Source organism: Erinaceus europaeus, chromosome 7, assembly GCF_950295315.1.
Source record: "Erinaceus europaeus chromosome 7, mEriEur2.1, whole genome shotgun sequence".
NCBI lineage: Eukaryota > Metazoa > Chordata > Mammalia > Eulipotyphla > Erinaceidae > Erinaceus > Erinaceus europaeus.
The window spans coordinates 13,783,806-13,808,437 of NC_080168.1; the positions used below are offsets into that span (position 1 = coordinate 13,783,806).

The 24,632-nt window shown below is 49.2% G+C and overlaps 1 protein-coding gene across 1 annotated transcript in view; it reads left to right on the forward strand.

Annotated features, from left to right (window-relative positions):
* The first annotated feature begins 2,732 nt into the window (after positions 1 to 2,732).
* The window catches only part of SAG (S-antigen visual arrestin), a 28,872-nt gene continuing 6,972 nt past the window's right edge, over positions 2,733 to 24,632 (forward strand). The window contains exons 1-11 of the mRNA XM_060193810.1: positions 2,733 to 2,993; positions 4,968 to 5,028; positions 8,333 to 8,377; positions 10,758 to 10,951; positions 15,253 to 15,312; positions 16,438 to 16,514; positions 16,777 to 16,912; positions 18,408 to 18,492; positions 20,074 to 20,146; positions 23,002 to 23,139; positions 24,191 to 24,268. Of these exons, the coding sequence (XP_060049793.1) occupies positions 2,922 to 2,993; positions 4,968 to 5,028; positions 8,333 to 8,377; positions 10,758 to 10,951; positions 15,253 to 15,312; positions 16,438 to 16,514; positions 16,777 to 16,912; positions 18,408 to 18,492; positions 20,074 to 20,146; positions 23,002 to 23,139; positions 24,191 to 24,268 (1,019 nt within the window). The 5' untranslated portion in view covers positions 2,733 to 2,921. The remainder of the gene's footprint in view (positions 2,994 to 4,967; positions 5,029 to 8,332; positions 8,378 to 10,757; positions 10,952 to 15,252; positions 15,313 to 16,437; positions 16,515 to 16,776; positions 16,913 to 18,407; positions 18,493 to 20,073; positions 20,147 to 23,001; positions 23,140 to 24,190; positions 24,269 to 24,632) is intronic.

Consider the following 24,632-nt stretch of genomic DNA (forward strand, 5'->3'; position numbering starts at 1 on the left):
TTGGGTGGGAGTAGATAGCATAATGGTTATGCAAAGAGACTCTCATACCTGAGGCTCTGAAAGTCCCAGGTTCAATCCCCTGCACTGTCATAAGCCAGAGCTGAGCAGTGCTCTAGTTAAAATAGAAAATAAACTTAAAGGGCTATTTTATCCATCTTGTGAGATAAATAGATTTAGTTATCTTTTGAGATAGCTGGAGATTCATTTGAAAGAAAGAGGAAAACCAAAGCTTCCCTTGGGCTTCTGGGGGCCAGGCATGGGGGCAGGGAGCCTCTGGCTTGTAAGTCCTGCACTTTCCCTGCTGATGGTTTCCCCTGCCAAGCTTGATTATTTTATTTCCTGTTGTAAAGTGTGTTTATTTTTTTTAATTTACTTTAAAATTTTTAATTATCTTTATTTATTGGATAGAGACAGCCAGAACTTAAGAGGGTAGGGGAGATAGAGAGGGAAAGAGAAAGAGAGACACCTGCAGCCCTGGTTTACCACTTGCAAAGCTTTCCCTCTGTAGGTGGGGACTGGGGGCTTGAACCCAGGACCTTGATCACTGTAACATGTGCACTCAACCAGGTGCACCACCACCTGGTCCCTAATTTACTTTTAAGTGATTTTTGAATTAACATAAGATAGAAAGGGAGAGAGAACCAGAGCATCACTGGCACACAGGATTCCTGGGATCAAACTCAGAATCTCATGATCCCACCTTTGGTGGTTTATTCACTGTGCCACCTCCCAGGCCTTTATTATAAAGACATATTTATTTATTTATTTTTAATATATATATATATTTTAATATTTATTTAATTAATTTATTTATTCCCTTTTGTTGCCCTTGTTGTTTTATTGTTGTAGTTATTATTGTTGTTGTCGTTGTTGGATAGGACAGAGAGAAATGGAGAGAGGAGGGGAAGACAGAGAGGAGGAGAGAGACAGACACCTGCAGACCTGCTTCACCGCCTGTGAAGCGACTCCCCTGCAGGTGGGGAGCCGGGGTTCGAACCGGGATCCTTATGCCGGTCCTTGTGCTTTGCGCCACTTGCGCTTAACCCGCTGCGCTAAAGCCCGACTCCCCAACATATTTATTTACTTATTTATGTGTTTATTTATGAGAGGAGGAGAGAGAACCACTCTAATGCACAGCAATGCCAGGGTTTGAACTGAGAATCTAACACTATCCCTTGAACCACCTTTGGGACCATTTTTGTTTATTTTCTTTTTAAGGGGGATACAGAGACCAGAGGTCTGTTCATCTATGGATGGTGGTAGTGCCTAGGATTGATCCTGAGTCCTCAGGAACGCAAATCCTGTGCACTAGCACACTGAGCTGTCTGCCTGACCTACGGCTGAGTTTTAAATGCAGCATGACTGGGGCCTGGGGTGTGACTCAGAGGGTAAAGCACACAGCCTCTGGTGTTGGGTCCTCGGCATCGTGTGGGAAGATCCATGGACACCACCAAAAGGAACTCTGGTTCGGGAGTGGGGCTGTGGTGTTTCTCCTTTCCTGGTTCTCTCTTTCTCTGGAAAACTACAAAATAACAATAATAAAGGGGAGACAGGAAGTGGCCAAGCAGCTATAGTGCATGCAGGAGGCCCTGGGTTCATTCCCTGGTGCTGCATTAAAATACCTGCAGGCGGGGAGCCAGGGGCTCGAACCAGGATCCTTACGCTGGTCCTTGCGCTTTGCACCACGAGTGCTTAACCCGCTGCGCTACCGCCTGACTCCCCACCTCTTTTTAAAAAAAAAAAAAAATAATAAGCTAGGCAAGGCTAAGTATGATGACAGCAAAGGCCAGAAAGTTAAATTTTCTAAATATTATTTAATGAGATAAATAGATAGACAGACAGACAGATAGAGAGGTAAAGAGAGAGAGAGAGAGAAGAGAGAGACCCCATAGCATTGAAGCTGCCTTCAGTGTAGTGGGACCTAGTGGAATCCCGCTGGAATTCTTGGTGTGCTTTACTGAGATATGTTTGCAGCTCATCAAGAAAAAAATAAAATAAAATAATTTTTTTTCTCTAAGAAAGCCTGTGCTGGGACTTTAGTTCAATGATTCATGTGTGTGAGGTCTTGAGTTCAAGTTCTGGCACCAAAACATTGAAAAAATAAAGTCCTATGGGGGGCGCTGGGCAGTGGCACAGCTGGTTGAGCACACATGTTACAGTACATAAGGGTCTTGGTTCAAGTCCCCACCTACAAGGAGGAAGCTTCACAGTGGTGAAGCAGTGCTGCAGGTATCTGTCTCGCTCCCTCTCTGTCTCCTCTTTCGCTCTCAATTCCTCTCTATCAAATAAACAAATAAATACTTTAAATAAATAAGTAAAAGGGCCACCGAATGGTGGAGCAGCTGGTTGAGAACACATGTTGCTAAGCACAAGGACCTTGTGCCTCTGGGCATAAAGCTCTCCCCGTGACCCCGCAGGTGGGGGCCTGGAGCTTGAACCTGGGTCCTTATGCAGTAACATGGGCACTATACCAGTTATGCCACCACCAGCCCGTTAAATAAATAATGATTTTAAAAAGTAGAGGATGGGCAGGGGTAGATAGCATAATGGTTATGCAAACAGACTGTCATGCCTGAGACTTCAAAGTTCCAGGTTCAATCCCTTGTACCACCGTAAACCAGTCCTGATCAGTGCTCTGGTAAAAAAAAAAAAAAAAAAAAAATGTAGAGGGAGACAGAGTGAGAAGGAGCAAAACCACAGCAGGGCTCAGGTGGCTCCACCTTGCATGGTGCTCCACGTGGGGGTGGGGGTGGGGGCTTGAACCTGGTCCTCATGCATGGTAAACAGTGCCTGACCAGGCGTACTGTCTCTCAGCCCCCTCACACAGCTCTCGTACCAGAACGTTCTCTGGCTTTAAATCCAGGGTCACCTCACCTTCCCTCTAGCTCCTCACACACATCCCACATCCTGGGGGAGACAGCATGGCAGCCAACATGAAGACCGGCAAGTCTGCAGACTATGTCATCTTCAAGAAGGTGTCCCGGGACAAGTCGGTGAGTGGTTGTGTGTGTGTGTGTGTGTGTGTGTGTGTGTGTGTGTGTCCAGAGCATGGAGTCTGGGCAGGGGAAACATAATAGTTCTATAGAAGACTTTCATGCCTGAGGCTCTCAGGTATCAGGTTCAGTCTCCAGCACCACCGTACACCAGACCTGAGCAGTGGGCTTGTAAAAAAAAAATCTATTCATGGACGGATGCACGCATAGCTAGGTAGATAGACAGATAGATATTTTAGATGTTTTTTAATAGTGGCTTGGGGGTTGGTGCTGTGACTCTAGCATTAAGCTTGGAATTATGAGCTTCTATTTCCTCTTTCCTCTCAATTTCTGGCTCTCTATTCAATCGATAAATAAAGATAATAAAAGCAAAATATTAAAGGGGGCCAGGCGTGGCACACTGGGTTAAACACACATAATATGAAGTGAAAGGACTGGCACAAAGATTCAGGTTCAAGCCCCTGGCTCCCTACCTGCAGGGAGCTGTTTCATTCTGATGAAGCAGGTCTGCAGGTGTCTATCTTTCTTTTCGCCTCCCTGTTTTCCCTTCCTCCCTCAATTTCTCTCTGTCCTATCCAACAGCTACAACAGTAGCAGCGACAACAATAACAATAACAACAATGGAAAAAATGGCCACCAGGACCAATGGATTTGTAGTGCAGGCACTGAGCTCCAGTAATAACCCTGGAGGCAAAAATAAATACAAATAAAAATAATTTAAAGAAAGAAAGAAAGTTGGCCTGTAGTGGTCAGGCCCCAGCAGCAACAAACTTATTATATCATATGAGATAGAGATTCACAGGAAAGAGAAGCCAGAGCACAGGCAGGCAAGGCAGAAATTGAGAGGGGAAAGGAGAGAGAAAGAGATACCTGCAGACCTGATTCGCTGTTTGCAAAGCTTTACCCCTGCAGGTGGGGATCAGGAGCTTGAACCCGGGTCCTTGTAAATGGCCACATATCTGCTCTCCTAGATGCACCACTGCCCAGCCCCACCATCCTTGTAATTAAAAAAGTTTTTTTTTTTTGATCATGTGTATCAATTCTCTGGATTCCACCTAAGAGTGTAGTTTTGATTCCACAAATGGAAGTTGCCTTTCATATCTTCACTTATTTCACTAAGGAGAATTACCTCCAGTTTCATCCATTTTGTCTCATTCTTTTTTGAATGCAAAGTAGTATTCCATGGAGTATATATCCCACAACTTCTTTAGTCAGTTACCTGTTAATGGACATTTAGACCATCACTGCTGACATAAAAAATTTACAGGGGCCCGGCAGTGGAGCACCTGGTTAAGCGAACACATTGCTATCTGCAAAAAACAAACAAACAACAAAAAATCAAAACAAACAAACAAAAAAAGGTTTGAGCCTCTTCCCCATCTGTGGGGGGGGGGGGGAGTTTCATAAGTGGTCAACCAAGCCCTGCAGATCTTTTTTTGTCTCTCCCCTTCTCTATCTCCCCCTTCTCTCAAATTCTCTCTGTCTCACCAAATTGGAGAAAAAAAAAAAAGGAAAAAAATGACCACCAAGAGCAGCAGATTCATCATTCAGGCACCGAGCCCCAGTGATAAACTTGGTAGCAACAAGAAAAAAATGTACTTATTAACAAGAGAGAGGGGCCAGGTGGTGGCACACCTGGTTAAGTGCCCACATTACAGTGCACAAGGACCCAGGTTCAAGTCCCCAGTCCCCACCTGTGGGAGAAAGCTTTGAGAGTGGTGAAGCAGTACTACAGGTGTCTACCTGTCTTTCTCTGTCTCTATCATCCCTTTCTCTCTCAAGTTCTGGCTCTCTAGCCAATAAATAAATAAATAAAAATAATTAAAAGAGAAAGAGAGAGAGAACCAGAGCATAACCCTGGCACATCCAGTGCCAAGGTTCAAATGCTGGGTCTCATGCCTGTAAGTCCTGCACTCTACCTGCCCTGCCACCTCCTGCACTCTGGCTGCTGGTTTTGAACTCCTCCTCTTGCAGGTGACCATCTACCTGGGGAAGAGAGACTACATCGACCATGTGGACAAGGTGGAGCCCGTGGGTAAGCTGAATGTGGACTGAGATCTGAAACAGGCTCAGTGGGAAAGCTAGTCTCAAAAGACCACAGGCAGTATGACTCTGTTAACTTAGGATTCTTATCTTTTACATTTTATTTTTATTCTTTTTTCTTTTGAAGAGAGAGACAGAGACCAAAGCACTTCTCAGTGCAGGCTTATTGTAGTGGTGCTGAGAATGGGACCTGGGACTTCAGAGCCTCAAGCATGACAAGTCTCTATCCCCCTGGCCCATTACGGTGACATTTTTTTTTTTTACTGTGACGTTCTTTTTTTTTTTTAATTTCTATATTTTTCATTTTATTTATTTCTTTTCCTTTTGTTGCCCTTGTTGTCTTTTTTTATTGTTGCTGCTGTTGTTATTGATGTCATCGTTGTTGGATTACTGAACATTCTTAAGATGGTCTTGAGATGCCATTCCCAGGGTCTGTGTGGGGGTGTGGGCTGAGGTGGCCTGAAGAAGCATTTTAGAGTGAGGGGCAGCTCTGGCCCAGCTTTGAGTGGTATTTCCACACTTCTCCACACCAATCAAATGCCTCAGAAGCAGTCACACCTCATAGACCATATCCGTTCCTGGGGTTGACGCCACTCTAATTATCTGCGCTACAGCCACTGGGAGAAACTGAAGGACAGACACATGGCAGCCTCTCTGTACTTACTGTCTCTGCAGCTTTCCAGGAATCTATAGTCATTTCAAAGCACAAAGTTATTATTGTTATCGTTATTATTTTAGTGTAGAAACTGGCATCATCAGGCTGGGAAGATAACATAATTGTTCTGCAAAAGATTCTTATGCCTAAGGCTTTGAGGTCCCAGTTTCAATACCCAGCTTGACAACCATAAACCAGAGCTAAGCAGTGCCCTTATTAAGTTTTGTTTCTGACCGTACCCATTACAAATTAAGACAAACTGAGGTCAACACAAGACATAGAGGAAGATGAAATATGTATTTACACACGCACGTAGAATAGCCATTACAACAACTTACATATGTAAAGACACAGGAACTGACACACAAAGACCTCAGGAGAGCTGAGGGTTCCCCCCACCCCCCGTAAAGCCAGAGTGCCAAAAGTGGCCCCATCGCCTGGGAGAGAGAGACCGAGAATCTTCAAATTCACTATCTTTTTATAAGGGTCAAGAACAGAATGGTCACTCTTATCCCAAGGGGCAGAGGGGTGTTTTTTTGTGTGAGTTCTGTAATCTCACTCTTTGAAAACAGTTGTCCTTGGGGCATTCAGCAGGAGGGAGTCTCTTAACATCTGAAGAGCCAGTTGGCCTTGGGTGCTGAGCAAGAGGGAGTTTCCCAATATCTGAGGAGCCAGGTGGCCTCTGTCAGGCCTCCTGAGAAAATGGAGAACTTTTAAAATAAGAGAGCTCTGAGAAAAGTCTCTGGGTAAACTCGCTCTCTCACACCCTGATCTTACTCTTTATATATCTCTCTCATTAAAATAAAATAAAAATAGAAATGTTAGGAAAAGATGACCAGAGGGCTCTGAACCCCAATTCCACTAGGACTCAGAGAGAGAAGAGGAAACAAGGGAAGACATTTGGAAGCAATAACAGGTGTAGGTGTGACTTAGAAAGGAAGAGAAGGTGGTCCGGGAGGTGGTGCAGTGGATAAAGCATTGGACTCTCAAGCATGAGGTCCTGAGTTCAGTCCCCGGTAGCACATGTGCCAGAGTGATGTCTGGTTCTTTCTCTCTCTCTATCTCTTCCTATCCCTCTCGTTGATAAATAAATAAAATATTTTTTAAAAAAAAAAAAGAAAGGAAGAGAAGGCAGGACCATAGGAAAAAATGGGCAAAAATATAGATAGCTAGACAGACAGACAGTTATAGAAATAATGGTGGGGGCCGGGTGGTGGCGCACCTGGTTAAATGCATATATTACCATGCATAAGGACCCAGGTTCAAGCCTCCAGTCCCCACCTGCAGGGAGAAAGCTTCATGAGTGATGAAAGCAGGGCTGTAGGTGTCTCTCTGTCTCTCTTCCTTTCTATCTGCCCCCTCTTAATTTCTTTCTGTTCTATCAAATAAGATAAAGTTTAATTATTAAAAATAATAATAATAGTCAACCCATGTCTGTGTCCTTGGGAGAACCACTGCAGATTCCAATGGAGAGAGTAAGGGGACACAGAACCCTGGTGGTGGGAACGGTGTGGAGTTGTACCCCTGTTACCTTGTAATTTGGTACAATATTAAGTCACTAATAGAAGAATGAGCCATGAAAATCATTAGTTAAGGGGCTGAAAGAAAGCTTACCTGGGGTGGTACCTGCTTGGCCATGTTTACAAGCCAGGTTCAAGCTGGACCTGCCACATTGGGTGGAGCTTCAGTGCTGTGGCGTCCTTCCCTCTGCCTCTGTGTCTCTGCCTTTCTGTTTTAAATATTTTATTTATTTATTTTGGATAGAAACAGACAGAAGTTGAGAGGGAAGGGGAAAAGAGGGAGACAGACAGAAAGAGAGAGAGACACCTGCAGCACTGCTTCACCACTTGTGAAGGTGGGGATCAGGGGCTTGAACCTGGGACCTTGAGCACTGTAACATATAGCTGAACCAGGTGTGCACTACCTGGCCCCTCTCTCTTTATCTGAAAAAGTCAGCCTGGAGTGGTGACACCCCAGCAATAGAAAGAAATAAAGATAGGAAGATAGAAAAAAGAGAGAAAAGGCAAGGAAGGGAGAGAGGGGCGGGGAGGAAGGGAAAAGGAGGGAGAGAGAGGGAGAAAGGAAGGGAAAGGGAGAGAGAGAGAAAGAAAGAAAAAGATGAGCTACTTAAAGCCTTAAAAGTGATCAGGGGGCTGGGTCGCGGCATTCCTGGTTGAGCGCACATGTTAACAATGTGCAAGGTCCTGGGTTCAAGCCCCCAGTCCCCACCTGCAGGGGGAAAACTTCACCAGAGGTGAAGCAGTGTCGCAGGTGTCTCTTTGTATCTGTCCCTGTCTTCTCCTTCCTTCTCAATTTCTGGATGTCTCTATCCAATAGATAAGTAAAGATGATGATGATGATGATGATGATGATATGATCAGGACTTAGCCTGTGGGATGTGTGTAAATGCTGGTAGGAGACAGCTGAGCATGGAGAGCAGTTCACTGAATCACGTGTGGGGCCGACTCCCGTCTCCTCAGTGAAAACCCTCAGGACTGTGTCCACCCTTTCAGGGAAGAGACAGAGGCAGAGGCCTCCCTGGTGCTTTCTCTCCACCTGACTCCTGACTTCCCCCTCAGTGAGCACAGACCACGGCTTCTGTCTCTCCCACCCCCTCACTGTCTTCTCTCTTCTTGTACAGATGGTGTTGTGTTGGTAGATCCGGAGCTCGTGAGGGGAAAGAAAGGTGAGTGGGGCCCATGCTCTAAGGGCTGACGGACCGGCCAGGCTCTGGGAAGAAAGCATTTTCTAGGAGGGAGGCCTAGGACCCTCCCTCTTGGCCACGTACCCCCTGCAGTCTAGGAGACCAGTGTCCTGTCGAGTGTCCCAGTGTCACATATGAGGACTGGGGGGAAGCGGAAGCCACTTAACCACCGGCAGAAGTCAGCAGTGGACAGAGTGGGGGCCCAGGCCAGGGGCAAAGTTGGGGTGCTCCTTGGTGGGTGGGGGATGCAGCCTGCTGATTTGTCACCCCAGTCTCACAGCTGCTTTTCCTTCTGATCAGACACTGACTCACCCCCAGTCCTCAGAGGCCTCTGTGAGCCGTTGCTACTGGCAACTGCAAAGAATGGGTCCTCACCTAGATGAGCCGGCAGCTGTGTCACAGGCAACAGTGGGGACGGGATGCACCTCCTCCCACCTGTCCTCTCCCTAGCAGGTGTTTCTTACACCAGGAGGAGCTGAGCGGGGCCTGAGAGCCTGGGGCCACCTTTTCCCAGGGAGTGAAACCAAGTCTTCTGTGGCACACTCCTATTAGGGACTTGGGGTTTGGGAGGAAAGGAGAGGGCCCAGACAAAATCCTCAGTCAGCCTCTGCCCGAAACAGGGAGAACACTTCATGATGCTTCGTGCTGAAGAATCAGATGTTTGTTTCCTGTCTTCTGGGGAACATGTTATTTTGCTTTTTATTTTTACTTATTTTTATTGGATAGAGACAGAGAGGAATTGAGAGGAGAGAGAGAGAGAATGAGAGAGAAAGAGAGAGAAAGCTGCAGTATTGTTTCACCACTTGTGAAGCTTCCCCCATGAAGGTGGGGATGGAGCTTGAACCCCAGCCCTCGCACATGATAACGTGTGGGTTCAGCCAGCTGTGCCACCACCCAGCCCCTTCTGTCAGGTGGAAAACAAAAGCAATAGAGGGGGCGAGGGTGGGGCTGGCATGTGTTTGCCCCTTTCTAGGCACTAGGCCCTGCGTTCAAGCCTCAGGATCACACGGGAGCACCACGGATGCCATGGTGTCTCCCTGTCTCTTTCCTCTCTCTGTTAAAAAAAAAAGTCAGGGAGTGCAATAGGTTACGTGCAGGTGGCATAAAGCACAAGGACCAGCATAAGGATGCTGGTTTGAGCCCCTGGCTCCCCACCTGTAGGGGAGTCGCTTCACAGGCGGTGAAGCAGGTCCCCCTCTCTGTCTTCCCCTCCTCTCTCCATTTCTCTCTGTCCTATCCAACAATGACGACATAAACAACAATGGTAACTACAACAATAAGACAACAAGGGCAACAAAAGGGAATAAATAAATATTAAAATAATTAAGGAGGGGCCTGGTGGTGATGCACCTGGTCGAGCACACATGCATACACATAACCAGGTTCGAACCCCAGCAAATAACCCTGGAGGCAAAAAAAACCATAAATAAATTAATTAAGAATAGGAAATTGAAAGCTGGGGAGACAGTATAATGGTTCTGCAAAAGACTGTCAGGCCTGAGACTCTGAAGTCCCAGGTTCAGTCCCCAGCACCAGCAGAAGTGAGAGCTGAGGACTCTCTGCTGTCTCTTTCTTTCTTTCTTTCTTTCTTTCTTTCTTTCTTTCTTTCTTTCTTTCTTTCTTTCTTTAAAAATATTTTTAAAAATGTATTCCCTTTTGTTGCCCTTGTTTTATTGTTGCAATTATTGTTGTTGTCATTGATGCTGTTGTTGTGGGGTAGGACAGGGAGAAATGGAGAGAGGAGGGGAAGACAGAGAGGGGGAGAGAAAGATAGACACCTGCAGACCTGCTTCACCACTTATGAAGCAACTCCCCTGCAGGTGGGGAGCCGGGGGCTCGAACCGGAATCCTTATGCCGGTCCTTGTGCTTTGCGCTATGTGTGCTTAACCCGCTGCGCTACTGCCTGACTCTCTTTCTTTCTTTCTCTCTTTCTTTCTTTCTTTCTTTCTTTCTTTCTTTCTTTCTTTCTTTCTTTCTTTCTCTCTTTCTTTCTCTCTTTCTCTCTCTCTTTCTTTCTTTCTTTCTTTCTTCTTTCTTTATTTCTCTCTCTTTTTCTCTCTTTCTTTCCTTCCTTCCTTCCTTTTTCCTGTATTTCTATCATTAAGATAGTTTTTTTTTTTTGGAAATGGGGTTAGAGAGGCAGCTTGGTGGCACTGGCACATGCCTGAGACCCTGGTCCCTGAGCCCCATCCCTATACCAACGCAGGTCATCTTTGTCCCCTCATGCTGCCCCGGAGTCCATGCACTTGGCCTGGGCCGTCCCAGCCCCTCACCTCCTACCTCTCCCCTTCCCCTGCCACCACCCCTCAGATGGCCTTTCCATAACACCTGTGCCCCTCTGGTGTCCTTCCCATCTTCCAGTGTTCGTCTCTCTGACCTGTGCCTTCCGCTATGGCCAGGAGGACATCGACGTCATCGGCCTCACCTTCCGCAGGGACCTCTACTTCTCCCGGGTCCAGGTCTTCCCTCCCGTGGGTGCTGCCAGTGCCCCCACGAAGCTGCAGGAGAGCCTGCTGAAGAAGCTTGGGAGCAACACGTACCCCTTTGTGCTCACGGTGGGTGACCCCCATCCACCCTTCACCCCGCCCCCACCCTGCACCTTGTCATGGCACTGCGACAGAGCCAGGACTTCCCTGGTGTGGCTCCAAATGGCAGCCTGGAGAAAATTTTAGATTGCCTGGCTGGACTGATCTTTTTTTAAATCCTTGAAAATAGCCTTGGAACCTTTGAAGGCCACTTTCAAGCCACCGTTTACATAGTTCCCTTCCTCCACTCCCTAATTACACCAGCCAGAGAGTGAGGGTTCTTTCTGCCCCCTTGTCTATAAAAAGAAGGCTGGCAGGAGGGTGGAGTTCCCCCCAGCACATGACCCCCAGTGACTGGAAGCTGACCTCAGCTTGGTGGGTCACAGCAGTAGGACCTCATTTCTAGGGGGCCCAGAGTACCAATGTCCACACCCATTGAGATTTGAGTGTGGCCTGGGGCTGGCTAGGTGATTCATCTGCATAACAGTTGGATGCTTTTTGTTTGTTTGTTTTTGGATAGAGACAGATAAATTGAAAGGAGAAATGGGAGACAGTGAGGGAGAGACCTGCAGCCCTGCTTCACCACTCATAAAGCTTCCGCCCTGCAGGTGGGGACCCAGGTTGAACCTGGGTCCTTGTACATGGTAATATGTGCATTCAACCAGATGTACCACCACATGGCTTCCAGTTGGATGTTTTGTTTTGTTTTTAAATATTTATTTATTTATTCCCTTTTGCTGCCCTTATTGCTATAGTTGTTGTTGTTGTTGTTATTGATGTTATTGTTGTTGGATAGGACAGAGAGAAATGGAGAGAGGAGGGGAAGACAGAGGGGGAGAGAAAGATAGACACCTGCAGACCTGCTTCACTGCCTGTGAAGCGACTCCCCTGCAGGTGGGGAGCCAGGGGCTCGAGCCAGAATATTACACCGGTCCTTGTGCTTTGCACCACCTGCGCTTAACCTGCTGCGCTACCGCCCGACTCCCCAGTTGGATGTTTTTTAAGTGTTGTTATTTTTTTAAAGAGATATTTGTTAACAAGAGAGAGGGGGAAGGAGGGAGAGAGAACCAACCAGTACATCACTATAGCACGTGCAGCACTGGGGATCATACTCAGGACCTCGTGCTTTCAAATCTGCTGCTCTAGTGGGTTAAGTGCAAGTGGTGTGAAGTGCAAGGACTGGCGTTAGGATCCCAGTTTGAGCCCCAGCTCCCCACCTGTAGGGAGGTCGCTTCACAGGAGATGAAGCAGGTCTGCAGGTATCTGTCTTTCTCTCCCCCTCTGTCTTCCACTCCTCTCTCCATTTCTCTCTGTTCTATCCAACAATGATGGTATCAGTAACAACAACAACAACAAAACAAGGGCAACAAAAGGGAATAAATAAATAAATATTTTTTAAAAACTTAAAAGAAAACTATCAAATCTGCTGCTCTACCACTGTGCCACCTCCTGGACCACTGGGTGGGCATCCTGACAGGCTGTACAACACAGACAAACCTCGTAGTCCTGCTGAGTAAGAGATCAGATAGCCGGGGCTGGGCGGTGGCACACCTGCTTGAGTGCACGGGTTATCATGTGCAAGGACCTCCACTTGTAGGGGGAACTGTGAGTGGTGAAGCAGCACTGCAGTTGCCCCTCTCTCTCTCCCTCTCTTTCTCCCCTTTCATTCTCAACTTCTCTCTGTCTCTCTCCTATCAAAAAGAGAGGCGAGAGGGAGGGAGGGAGCCAGAGGGAGAGAGAGAGAGAGAGAGGATAGACAAGCCCACATATTGTCAGGCTCCACTCACATGTGGTGCCTGGAGTGGCTAGTCCACACAGAGGAGTATTGAGTGGAGCTTAGCAGGGGCTGGCGGGGCCTGGGGTGTGTTGGAGGTGGGGTGGGGTGGAAGGGTTGGGAGTCTGTTTGGCATGATGGTGATGTTTTAGAGGTGGATGGTGCTGTGGGAGAACAGAGAATGTACTGGGCACCACAGGAGGAGACACTTCAGGAAGTTGACCTGTCGCATATGTTAACAGCTTCATAAAAAAAAAAAAAAAAGATGGGAGTCGGGCTGTAGCGCAGTGGGTTAAGCACAGGTGGCGCTAAACACAAGGACCCGCATAAGGATCCTGGTTCAAGCCCTGGCTCCCCACCTGCAGGAGTGTCGCTTCACAAGTGGTGAAACAGGTCTGCAGGTGTCTATCTTTCTCTCCCTCTCTCTGTCTTCCCCTCCTCTCTCCATTTCTCTCTGTCCTATCCAACAACAATGACAACAATAATAACTACAACAATAAAACAACAAGGGCAAATAAAAGGGAATAAATAAATAAAAATAAATATTAAAAAATATTTTAAAAGAAAGATTTGTTTATTGATGGAATGGGGGTGGGTACATGCAGTGCTAGGGATTGAACTCAGGACATCAGGCTTCAGCATCCAAAGTTTTATTCATTGTGCTGCCTCCCAGATTACAACAACAACTTTAAAAAAAAAAAATCACCTATAGAAAGTTAGGCTGGGGAGGCTGGATAGTGGCATACTGGGTTAAGTACACATAGTACAAAGCACAAGGACCCATTCAAGGATCTTGGTCCAAGCCTCCAGGTCCCCACCTGCAGGGAGGTCACTTCACAAGAGGTGAAGCAGGTCTGCATGTGCCTGTTTTTCTCTCTCTCTCTATCTTCCCCTCCCCTCTCAATTTCTCTCTGTCTTATTCCTTTTTTTAATTTTTTTTACATTCATTTATTTATTTTCCCTTTTGTTGCCCTTGTTTTTTTTAAATTGTTGTTGTAGTTATTATTGTTGTTGTTATTGATGTCATCATTGTTAGGACAGAGAGAAATGGAGAGGGGAGGGGAAGACAGAGAGGGAGAGAGAAAGATAGACACCTGCAGACCTGCTTCATTGCCTGTGAAGTGACTCCCCTGCAGGTGGGGAGCTGGGGGCTTGAACCGGGATCCTTACGCTGGTTCTTGTGCTTTGCGCCATGTGCGCTTAACCCGCTGTGCTACTGCCCGACTCCCCTTCTCTCTGTCTTATCAAAAAAAAAATTGAAAAAAAAAGTGGCCACAGGGAACTCTCAGAAGGCTAGAAATGGACCTACCCTATGACCCTGCAATTCCTCTCCTGGGGATATATCCTAAGGAACCCAACACATCCATCCAAAAAGATCTGTGTACACATATGTTCTTGGCAGCACAATTTGTAATAGCCAAAACCTGGAAGCAACCCAGGTACCTGTCCAATAACAGATGAGTGGCTGAGCAAGTTGTGGTATATATACACAATGGAATACTACTCAGCTGTAAAAAATGGTGACTTCACTATTTTCAGCCGATCTTGGATGGACCTTGAAAAAATCATGTTGAGTGAAATAAGTCAGAAACAGAAGGATGAATATGGGATGATCTCACTCTCAGGCAGAAATTGAAAAACAAGATCAGAAAAGAAAACACAAGTCGAACCTGAAATGGAATTGGCATATTGCACCAAAGTAAAAGACTCTGGGGTGGGTGGGTGGGGAGAATACAGGTCCATGAAGGATGATAAATGACATAGTGGGGGTTGTATTGTTAAATGGGAAACTGGGGAATGTTATGCATGTACAAACTATTGTATTTACTGTTGAATGTAAAACATTAATTCCCCAATAAAGAAATAAATTTTTTTTAAAAAGTGGCCACAGGAACAGTGGATTCGTAGTGAAGGCACTGAGCCCCAGTGATCCTGGAGGCAAAGAAAAAAGAAAAAAAAGAAAGAAAGAGAGAGAAAGAAAGAAAGAAAGAAAAGAAGTAAGGAAGGAAGGGAAGAAGGAAGGAAGGAATAAAGAAAGAAGGAAAGAAAGAAAGAAAGAAAGAAAGAAAGAAAGAAAGGAAAGAGAAAGTTAGGCTAGGGGAAAAATAAAACAAAGTTGGCCCAGAAAAAATAGCTCACTTGGTTGGTGCACTGCTCTGCCTTATGTATCATGGTCCCCTACTGCATTGAAGGAAGCACCAGTGCTGAGGTCTCTTTCACATTCTGTCTAAAAAAAATTATATAGAGGTTCACATGATAGCGTGGGTAGCGTACACATCACACCATGTAGGAGACCCTGGGTTTAATCCTCCTAGCCCTGTTTTTGAGACACACACACACACACACACACACACACACACGCACGCACGCACGCGCGCGCGCGTGCGCGCGCGCGCGCACACTCACTCACATATCCATACATATGACTCCGGGTATAGGGAGTTTGGGCGGGCACATCCTTTTCTCTGGCCACCCCACCCTGTGGTCATTTTCCAGTTTTTGTCAATGAATGCATACTTCCCAGAGGAAAGGAATGATGTGCTGTTTCTGCCCACAGTTTCCTGACTACCTGCCCTGCTCTGTGATGTTGCAGCCAGCTCCGCAAGATGTGGGCAAGGTGAGTTCTAGGTAAAATGCCAGCGAGTCTCCCCTTCCTTCTTTCCTTCTTTCCTCCCTCCCTCCCTCCCTCCCTCCCTCCCTTCCTTCCTTCCTTCCTTCCTTCCTTCCTTCCTTCCTTCCTTCCTTCCTTCTGCTTTAAGAAACACACACTGATGCAGAGAGGGTGGTGTAATGAGTCCACTCATGGCTCCTCTGCAGAGAGTATTAGCCTGCCCAGCCCAGAGAGGTCCCCATCCCCCAGGGTTCAGGGGTCAGTGCAGAGCAGCAGGTGCAAAGCAACATACAGGAGACTCCAGGGTGCATTCTGTGACCATGGTGACACTGTGAGACTAAAAAGCTGGAGAGAGGCAAAGGGACAGCCTGCTGGGGGCTCTGGGGGCTCACTAGGGGGCTGGAGATAGCTCATCTAGTAGAGGGTATATTTTGAAGGGCCGGGTGGTGGTGGACCTGGTTGAGCACATACATTACCATGCAAGAAGACCCAGGTTCAAGCCCTCACTCCCCACCTACAGGGGAGAAACTTCATGAGTGGTGAAGCAGGTCTGCAGGTGTCTCTGTTTCTCTCTCTCCATGTCTATCTCCCCCTCCCCATCAATGTATATCAATCCTATCAAAAAAAATAATAAAGGAACAGTGGCCTCTGGGAGCAGTGGATTTGTCGTGAAAGCACTGAGCCCCAGTGATAACCCTCGTGGCAAGAGAGAGAGAGAGAGAGACAGACAGACAGATAGACAGACATGCCCTGGTCTTGTTATGCACGAGGCCCTGGTTCAAGCCCTGGCTCCACACGGGGACACCATGGACAGCACTCAGGGGAGTTTTAGGGATGGTGGGGCAGTGCTGTGGCATCTGTCCATTATTTCTCTTAAAGAAAAGAAAAGGAAAGGAAAGGAAAGGAAAGGAAAGGAAAGGAAAGGAAAGGAAAGGAAAGGAAAAAAGGAAGAGAATTAAGAGGTTGGTGCTTAGAGACTGCTAAGCATTCAGCCTGTCTGCTGGGAGGAGCAAGGCTGTCCCACCCCTTCCCCCTGGGGGCTCTGCCTAGCTCACCCCTGCACACTGCCCGTGACCTCCAAGAGGTGTGACCAAAGGGACAGCTGACAGCCCTCTGCTCTCTGCCCTGTAGTGCTGTGGGGTTGACTTCGAGGTCAAGGCCTTCGCCACAGACAGCATGGAAGATGAGGAGGACAAAATTCCCAAAAAGTAAGAGCATGGTTGGGGGAGAGAATGCCCCTCACTTCAACTCTGGGCCCCAAGGCCCCTCCCACAGGGTCTTCTAGGCTGGGGTTAGAGGTCACAACTGTCAGGTCACCCAGACAGTAGAATCCCAGAGAGAAGAACAGCACCTGCTCCCTGGCCAGCACCCCACCTTCTGGAGTTCACCTGAGTCTGCTGGGGGTTATTCCTGATGAGTCCCAGGTGCCCAGGTGCTAACGGGGGACCCTCCGTGACCTCTGGTCCACAGGAGCTCGGTGCGTCTGCTCATCCGGAAGGTGCAGCATGCCCCTCTCAAGATGGGCCCCCAGCCCCGTGCCGAGGCCGCCTGGCAGTTCTTCATGTCCGACAAGCCCCTGCAGCTCTCAGTGTCGCTCAGCAAAGAGGTACCAGAGCCCCACCCCAGGCCCAGGCCCCTTGGCCTCACAACCAGTGTCTGTGGACAGCTGGTTCTGTGCTCCATAATATGGGCCTAGAAAAAGGGACCTTTAGAGGCTGGGTGGTGGCAAACCTGATTGAGCACAACAGCCGTGCATAAGGACCTAGGTTCAAGCCCCAGGTCCCCACCTGCAGGTGTCTGTGTGGGGGAGGGAACTTGATGCTTGTTGAAACAGGCCTGCAGGTGTCTCTCTGTCTTTATCTCCCCTTCTCATTCCCTCTCAATTTTCTATGTCTCCATGCAAAGAAATCAGTTAAGGGGCCAGATGATGGTTCACCTGGTTAAGCACTCACATTACAGTGCTCAGGACCAAGGTTCAAACCTTTGGTCCTCACCTGCAGGGGGAAAACTTCACAAGGCTGTAGGTCTCTCTCTGTCTCTTTACCTCTCTGTCTTTCTCTTTCCTCAGTTTCTCTCTGTCGCTATACAATAATAAATTAAAAACTATTTAAAAATTAATTAATTAAAAGAAAAGAGAAAGAAAAAGTAACCCTTGGAGGGCAGGGCACTGGCACACCTGCCACACTGCCATGTGCAATGACCTGTGTGTGAGCCCAGCTCCCCACCTGAGGCGGGGGATGCTTCACAACCATGAAGCAGGCCTGCAAGTGTCTTTCTTTCTCTCTCTCTTTCTCTTCACCTTCTCTCTCAATTTCTCTTTGTCCTATGTAATAAAAAGAAAGTAGAAAAAGAAGGAAAGAAAGAAAGGAAAGATGGTTGCTGGGAGTGGTGAATTTGTCATGTAGGTATCAAGTCCCAGTGATAAGTGGCAATAAAGAAAAAAATTTTAGGGGGCCCAGCAACGGCACACTTGGTTAAGTGCATGCAAGGACCTGGGTTTGAGCCCCTGCCCCCCACCTGCAGTGGGGATGCTTCATGAGCGATGAAGCAGGTCTGCAGGTGTCTATCTCTCTCTCACTTTCTGTCTTCCCTTCCTCTCTCAATTCCTCTCTGACTTGTCAAATAAAAAATAGGAAGGAAAAAAAGAAGAAAAATGTTTAAAAGAAAAAGTAACCCTTGGAACAGGGTCCCATTGGCCAGATTCTGTTCTTTGACAGTCCTCACAAGAATGGGATTGAGGGTGGGGTTGGACTTCACAAACCCAAGCTGCCAGCTGTCTCCTCCCAGCCCCAGCCCCCTCCAGGCCTCAGCTACTAGTGTGTCACCAACAGGGATGGGGGGAAAAAAGCCTTCACCTCCCTGACAAAGTGAGGTTCCACAGCTACTTAATGAGGGAATGTGCCCTACCGTGTGCAAATGCCACCTGCCAGTTGTCTTGGCTGAAGCAGGTGAGGGACCTCTAGCCAAGGCTGCACCTAGCCCCACATGCTCTGAAAGGGTGGGCATTCTTCCCTTGAGTCCCCCTCCCCAGGGACAATGGAGGAGCCCAGAGCCTCTGCTCTACGCCTTCTCCTGACAGACCTGTCCCTCTTCTCTTCCAGATCTATTACCACGGGGAGCCCATTCCTGTGACTGTGACCGTGACCAACAACACGGAGAAGACTGTGAAGAAGATCAAAGCCCTAGGTAGAGTGCGCCTTCTCCACACTGTGGGGTGAAACCTTCCGGAATGTCTCCATCTGGTTCTATTTCCCAAGGGTCTTTCTGTGGTGGCGAGTGGCCTCCCGGGTTCCTCAGAAGGGACTGTGGTGTGCACAGCAGAAGCAGAGCGGGTGGGGGGAGGCTTTCAGGGTCATCTCCAGTAGCTTGGTGCCAAGTTGGGGAATATTTTCAGTCTTGGGACACCCTTCCTGGCCCTTCAACCCCCATATGTAATGCTCTCAGGTCTCCCTGGAGAGGCTGTCAGGGCCCTGGGAAGAATCTTCATTCTTAAACTAGTCATCGTTTCAGTTGGCAAAAGTGGGGGCACATGTCAGGGACACCGGGTCATTCTAGGGGGCTCTTGGAGGGAGAGCCTATTTGAGCCCCCACTGGGATCCAGTGTGGTGGGGAGCTGGACCTGAACCTGGGAAAACCACTGATTTTTGAAAGGAGCCATTGCGTTTTCTGGAGCAAGGTGTGAAGAGCGTTTTGTCAGCTAGGCCCTAAGTTGAGGGGGGTCACATAGCTTGTCCCTTTTTCACTCTGAAACTCAGTTTTAGTGGATATTATAAACCAATCTTTTTTATTTTAACTGGATAGAGACAGAGAGACATCTGCAGCCCTGCTTCACTATTCATGAAGCTTTCTTCCTGCAGGCAGGGACCAGGGGCTTCAACCTGGATCCTTGTGCACTGCACTATGAGCACTTAACCAGGTGCACCACTGCCTGGCCCCTCAAACTCATCTTCTGACTCAGGTTGGCACTCAGATGAGTCAGGTGCAGGTGTCTCTCCCTGTCTGCTGATGGGGAAACTGAGGCATAGCAGGAGCTGGTAACTGGGCCAGTGTTGGCAGCTAATTGGCCTGGGACCAGGGCCCAACAGCCAGACTTGGGCCATTGTCCTGCCCTCACATCCACATTTAGATCAAGACTGGCTGCCCCATAAGGCTTCTCAGCAGGAGGGTGGAAGAAACTGCTCATGAGAGAGGAGAGAGGATGCTGGGAGGGAAGGGCAGGATAGGGAGAGGGAGAGAGAGAGACAGAGAGAGGAGGGGGAGTGAGAGAGGGCATGTGTGAGAGAGAGGGAGAAAAAGAGGGAGATAGAGAGCAAGATAAAGGAGATGAGAGGGAGGAAGAAGGAAGGAGAGGGAGGGAGAGAGGCTGGATGTGGTCTGCCTGGTTGACTGCACATGCTGCCATATACACAGCCCCAAGTTCAAGTCCACAGTCTCGTGTGCAGGGAGGGAGCTTCACAAGTGGTGGAGCAGTGCTGTAGGCATCTCTCTCTCTCTCTCTTCCCCTTCCCCTGTCAATTTCTCTCTGTCCTATCAAATTAAAAAATAATAGTAACAAAAGAACAAGTGGGGAGTGATGGAACCCCCAGATCTGAGGAGACAGGCTCAGGAGTGGGTGCAAGCACTGAGCTGGCTGTTGGGGAGCTGAGTCCCAGAACCCCCTCCTGGGAGCTCTGAGGTGGGGAATCCTGGCCTGGTGGTCCCTGGGGTGAGGCTGGGAGACAAAGGAGTGCTGCTACCTGCCGGGAGTCACCCCACCTCTCTCCACAGTGGAGCAAGTGGCCAATGTGGTCCTCTACTCCAGTGACTATTACGTCAAGCCGGTGGCCATGGAGGAAACACAGTGAGTGACTGTTGGGGTGTCTGTGTCCCCTGGGTGGGTGGACCTCTTGGCCGAGTTTCCCTTTTGTTGCTGGCTGAGGGGGGCAGGGAGGAGTGGACGGCACAGCCTGCTCCCACCCACTCCCTCACTTCCTTCTGCTTTCCTGGCCTTGAAGGGCAGCTGAGCCAGCTGGATTCTCCTGTCTTCAGATTCCCATGAGGTGCCTCAGGCTAGGAGGTGGTCTCACCCTGGGCGCAGCTGGAACTGTAGGTTCATCCTTGGGATCAGTTGGGGGGCTTGATGCCTGCCTACACCTTTAGACAGATCATAAAATCATCAAGCCAGTGTGGAAACCTCCCACCACCAACAGCTCATGTTGGGGTCCTGAGAACTTTCTTCCTTTACTAGACTTGTGATTAATCATCATTATCATCGAGAGAGAGAGAGAGAGAGAACCTAAGCATTGCTTTGGCGTATGTAGTGCTAGGGAACGAACTCAAGTCTCCATTGCTCCCAAGTCCTGGGGGCAACCACTGTACCACCTCCCCAGCCTTCACCCCCTTTGCTAGAATCTAAGGCAGGCAGGGCAGTGGCACACCTGGTTGACTGCACTCGTTACTCGTGTATAAAGACCTGAGTTCAAGCCCCCACTTCCTTTCCCATCTGCAAGGGGGAAGTTTCACGAGTGGTGAAGCAGGTCTGCAGGAGTCTTTCTTTCTCCCGCCCCTCTTAATTTCTCTCTGTCCTATCAAATAAAAAAAGAAAAAAGAAAAGTAAGTAAGTCAGAGGTGGTGGTGGGGGAACATGGCTGCCAGGAGATGTGGCCTTATAGTGCAAGTCCCTCGGTACCTTCTTTTCAGGACTAACTAGGAAGTCAGGTCGTTTCACCACAAGCCTCCTCTAGAGAGGAGAGGTCTAGCAGGTCCTGTCCCCTCTGTCACTGGAGAGTGTTCTAAACTCCTCTGCTTGCAAAACAAACCGTGATCTCACTTATGGCAAAGAGGAAGGTGAGGAAGACACGCGGGTGCAGCCAACCAGCCTCACATCATATTGAAACAGCAACTGTGGGCCAAACTGCTGCCCAGACCAGACCCAGACTTCAGTGTACCGAGGGAGTGGAAAGGGGCAGGCAGGAGAGAGCCAGAACCCACTGCACCCCACCCCTGGCCAGCTGGGCTCTCCTCTATCACTGAGGCCCTGTCCTTGCAGGCCCTAGGCCGAGGGAGGAGGGCGTCTTCCTAGCAGGAATGGGAGGGAGTGGGCCCTGGCTGAGCGCCCCACCCAATGCTACCCCATTACCTGGCCCTCTGCTCAGCTCTTGAGGGCATTTTGGACACATTTTCAGAAAGCTGGAGATCTGTCTAGGGCCTCCCTGAGGAGAGGGTCAGCTTCCTTTCTCCTACACAGTTAGTGACTGTTGGGGTGTGAGGAAACACAGTGAGGAAACACAGTGAGTGACTGTTTCCTCACAGTCACCTCTTGCATGCAGTGCCCACCTCTGTCTCTGCTGCTCAGGCCTATCCCAGGAGGCCCCTGGGGGCCCAGAAAGGGAGGCACGGGCCCTTAGCCCCCACAGAGTGAGCCCAGGAGTCTCCACACACCCAGGGAGACCCCCGGGTGAAGGTCAGCTTCCCTGCCTGTTTCATGGTAGGTGAGGGAAACGGCTGTGTCTTCAGGCTGTGCCCTGGCCCCGTCTGCTCCCAGGCCTGCCATGTTGGCACTGGCTACTGGCTCCCTCAGGTGTTGTGTCAGGGAAAACACATGGCTATGTAACCAGGGGCCTGCTTCCTTGGCTGCAGAATGGTGGGGGGGGGGGGGTGTGTGGGGGCTGGGGGCAGGTTTCCCAGCAGAGACAGCACCCCTTCCTTGGGTTGGAATAAGGCTCAAGGTTGTTGGCCGAGGGCTGGTGTGTGTAAAAGGCAGAGCCGGCTCTCCAGCCTCAGACGCTACCCGGCGATGAGCTGGGATGTCACCAGACCTGTGGAAACTGCCCCCTTCTCCCCTGCTGGCATGTCCCCCGCCCTCTCCCAGTCCCACATTCCACCTTTGACCCCACAGGTTTCCTGCCTGTTGATGCTGGAAGCCCACCATCCAAATGGTGATGGCCCAGCCTGGGAGGAGGTGCAGGGGACAAAGCCTTGGACTCCCTGGTTTGATTCCTGGCATCACAGGTGCCACAGTGATGCTCCAGCTCTCTTTCTACCCACTCCTCTCTCTCATTAATAAGTAGATACATGTTTTGTTTTTTTTTAAAAAAAAGTAAATGGGTATAATCCAGGAGATGGAATGGTAGATTAAAGCATTATACTCTCAGCCATGACATCCTGAGTTTGATCCTCAGCAGAACATGCACCAGAGTGATCTCTGGCTCTCTGGCTCTCTCCTCCTATCATTCTCATCAATAAAGAAAACCTTAAAAAAAAGTAAATGGTGATGGGGGAATCTGGGAGAGAAGGGGTGTGCAACCATGAACCCCAGTCATCCTGCTCTGTCTGGTTCACAGGTGGAGACCCTCCCTGCCCTTCTGAGAGCCCCCCACCCCTACAGGAGCTTTAGACAGGAGACTGTCAGCCAGGACTCGTAGCTGGGTTCACTGTGTGTTCTCTGGAGGAGACTGGGGCCCATCTAAACCCATAGAACATTCTGGAAGTTTAGCAGTTTTTTAAAGTTGTTTTTTTTTTTTTTTTGGTAGAGGGAGAGGGAGAAAGAGACCACAGTGCATCCTTCAGTGTGGTGGGGGCTTGTGCAAGGCCCAGGCACACAAGGGAAAGGCCTGGCATGGCCACCCACCTCCTCTGAGGCGTCCCTGTGCTGTCCCACTCTCACAAAAGCCCTGGCCTTACACAGTCCACCGAGCTTCCACTTCCTGCCCACAGAGAAAAGGTGCCGCCCAACAGCACTCTGACCACCACGCTGACACTGGTGCCCTTGCTGGCCAACAACCTGGAGAGGAGGGGCATCGCCTTGGATGGGAAGATCAAGCACGAGGACACCAACCTGGCCTCCAGCACCATGTGAGCCCCCCAGAGGGCTGCCCCCTCCCCCATCACCCAGGCTCATGAGCAGCTGGCTTTTGTGGTGCAGAGTGTCACAGCGTGGACCTGACCCTGGTGATGGGGTGGTTGTGGACAGCTGAGGGTCACCCCAGCTCTGCTGCCCACCCCCACTCTGGACCACCATCACTGTGTTGTCTCAGAAGTTTTTGTTCCTATCTGTCTCCCAGCAGACCTCTTCTTCTGGGGGACAGGCTTTCGTGTGTGACCTCTGGTCCCCTCACTCAGGAGACCACATTCTCTGAAACAGATAGTGTGTGTATGGGGGGCATGTCATACACTTGACAGGAAGCAGGTGTGTGGGCAGCAGAGGATTCCCTGGGGAGAGTTTGCTGGATCTCCACACATGCTGGTGAAGCTCTGGGTGAGAGAGAGTGACAGGGGCTTGCAGTCACTCTGGCCCCATAAGCTCAAAGGTGTAGGTGCCAGGTGTGTGCAGAGTTACCAGACACAGGTCTCTGTGACCAAGGTTGTCACAGAGACTCCACAAGCTTCTCCCATGAACAGGGCCTTCACAGAGGATGGCTAACCGCACGTGAGGTCTTGGGGAAGGAGGATATTGGGGCAGCTTTGTGCTCACCCAGCAGAGCACACGGGGGACCCAGTGCAGAGCAGGCTAGGAGGTGTCAGTCAGGAAAGCCTGTCGTGACCCTGGAATGTCGCTCTATCACTCAGGGAAGCAGACTGGCATGACAGGGGAGTCATTGAGGTGATGCCAGCAGGAAAAGCATGTGGTGCACTTGAGGAAGTCTGGCAATAATGGGGGACATAGCAAGTGGGGCACAGGAGGAGCTGGGAGCACCAGAAGCACACTCCACCCCTGCAAAGCAGGACAGCAGGCATCTCCCCTGGCCCTGAGAATAGAATGTTCTAGAACCTTGACAGCTTGGCTGGTTGGACCCCCTGATCCCTCTAGCAGGTGCACTCATTACAGCACAGGGATTGGGGTGAGCCAGGGCTCCAGGCTGCCTCCCTCTGCCCTTCTGCATCCTCCCTGTCCCCTTCTCTGCAGCGTGAAGGAGGGGATAGACCGCACCGTCATGGGCATCCTGGTGTCCTACCAGATCAAGGTCAAGCTCACGGTTTCTGGGTGAGTGTCCCATGTTCCCATCCCAGAGCTCCGTCTGCTCTGCCTTTGGCTGTCTGAATGGTTCCTTTCCTAAATGATTAAAGACAGACAGCAAGACAGGTCCAGAAACTCAACTGATGACCAGGAGAAACTGCTGTGTCCAGCTGCTGCACAGCTTTTTAAAAATCTTTTAAATATTTATTTATTTATTTATTTATTCCCTTTTGTTGCCCTGGTTGTTTTATGTTGTAGTTATTACTGTTGTTGTTATTGATGTCGTCGTTGTTGGATAAGACAGAGAGAAATGGAGAGAGGAGGGGAAGACAGAGAGGGGGAGAGAAAGATAGACACCTGCAGACCTGCTTCACTGCCTGTGAAGCATCTC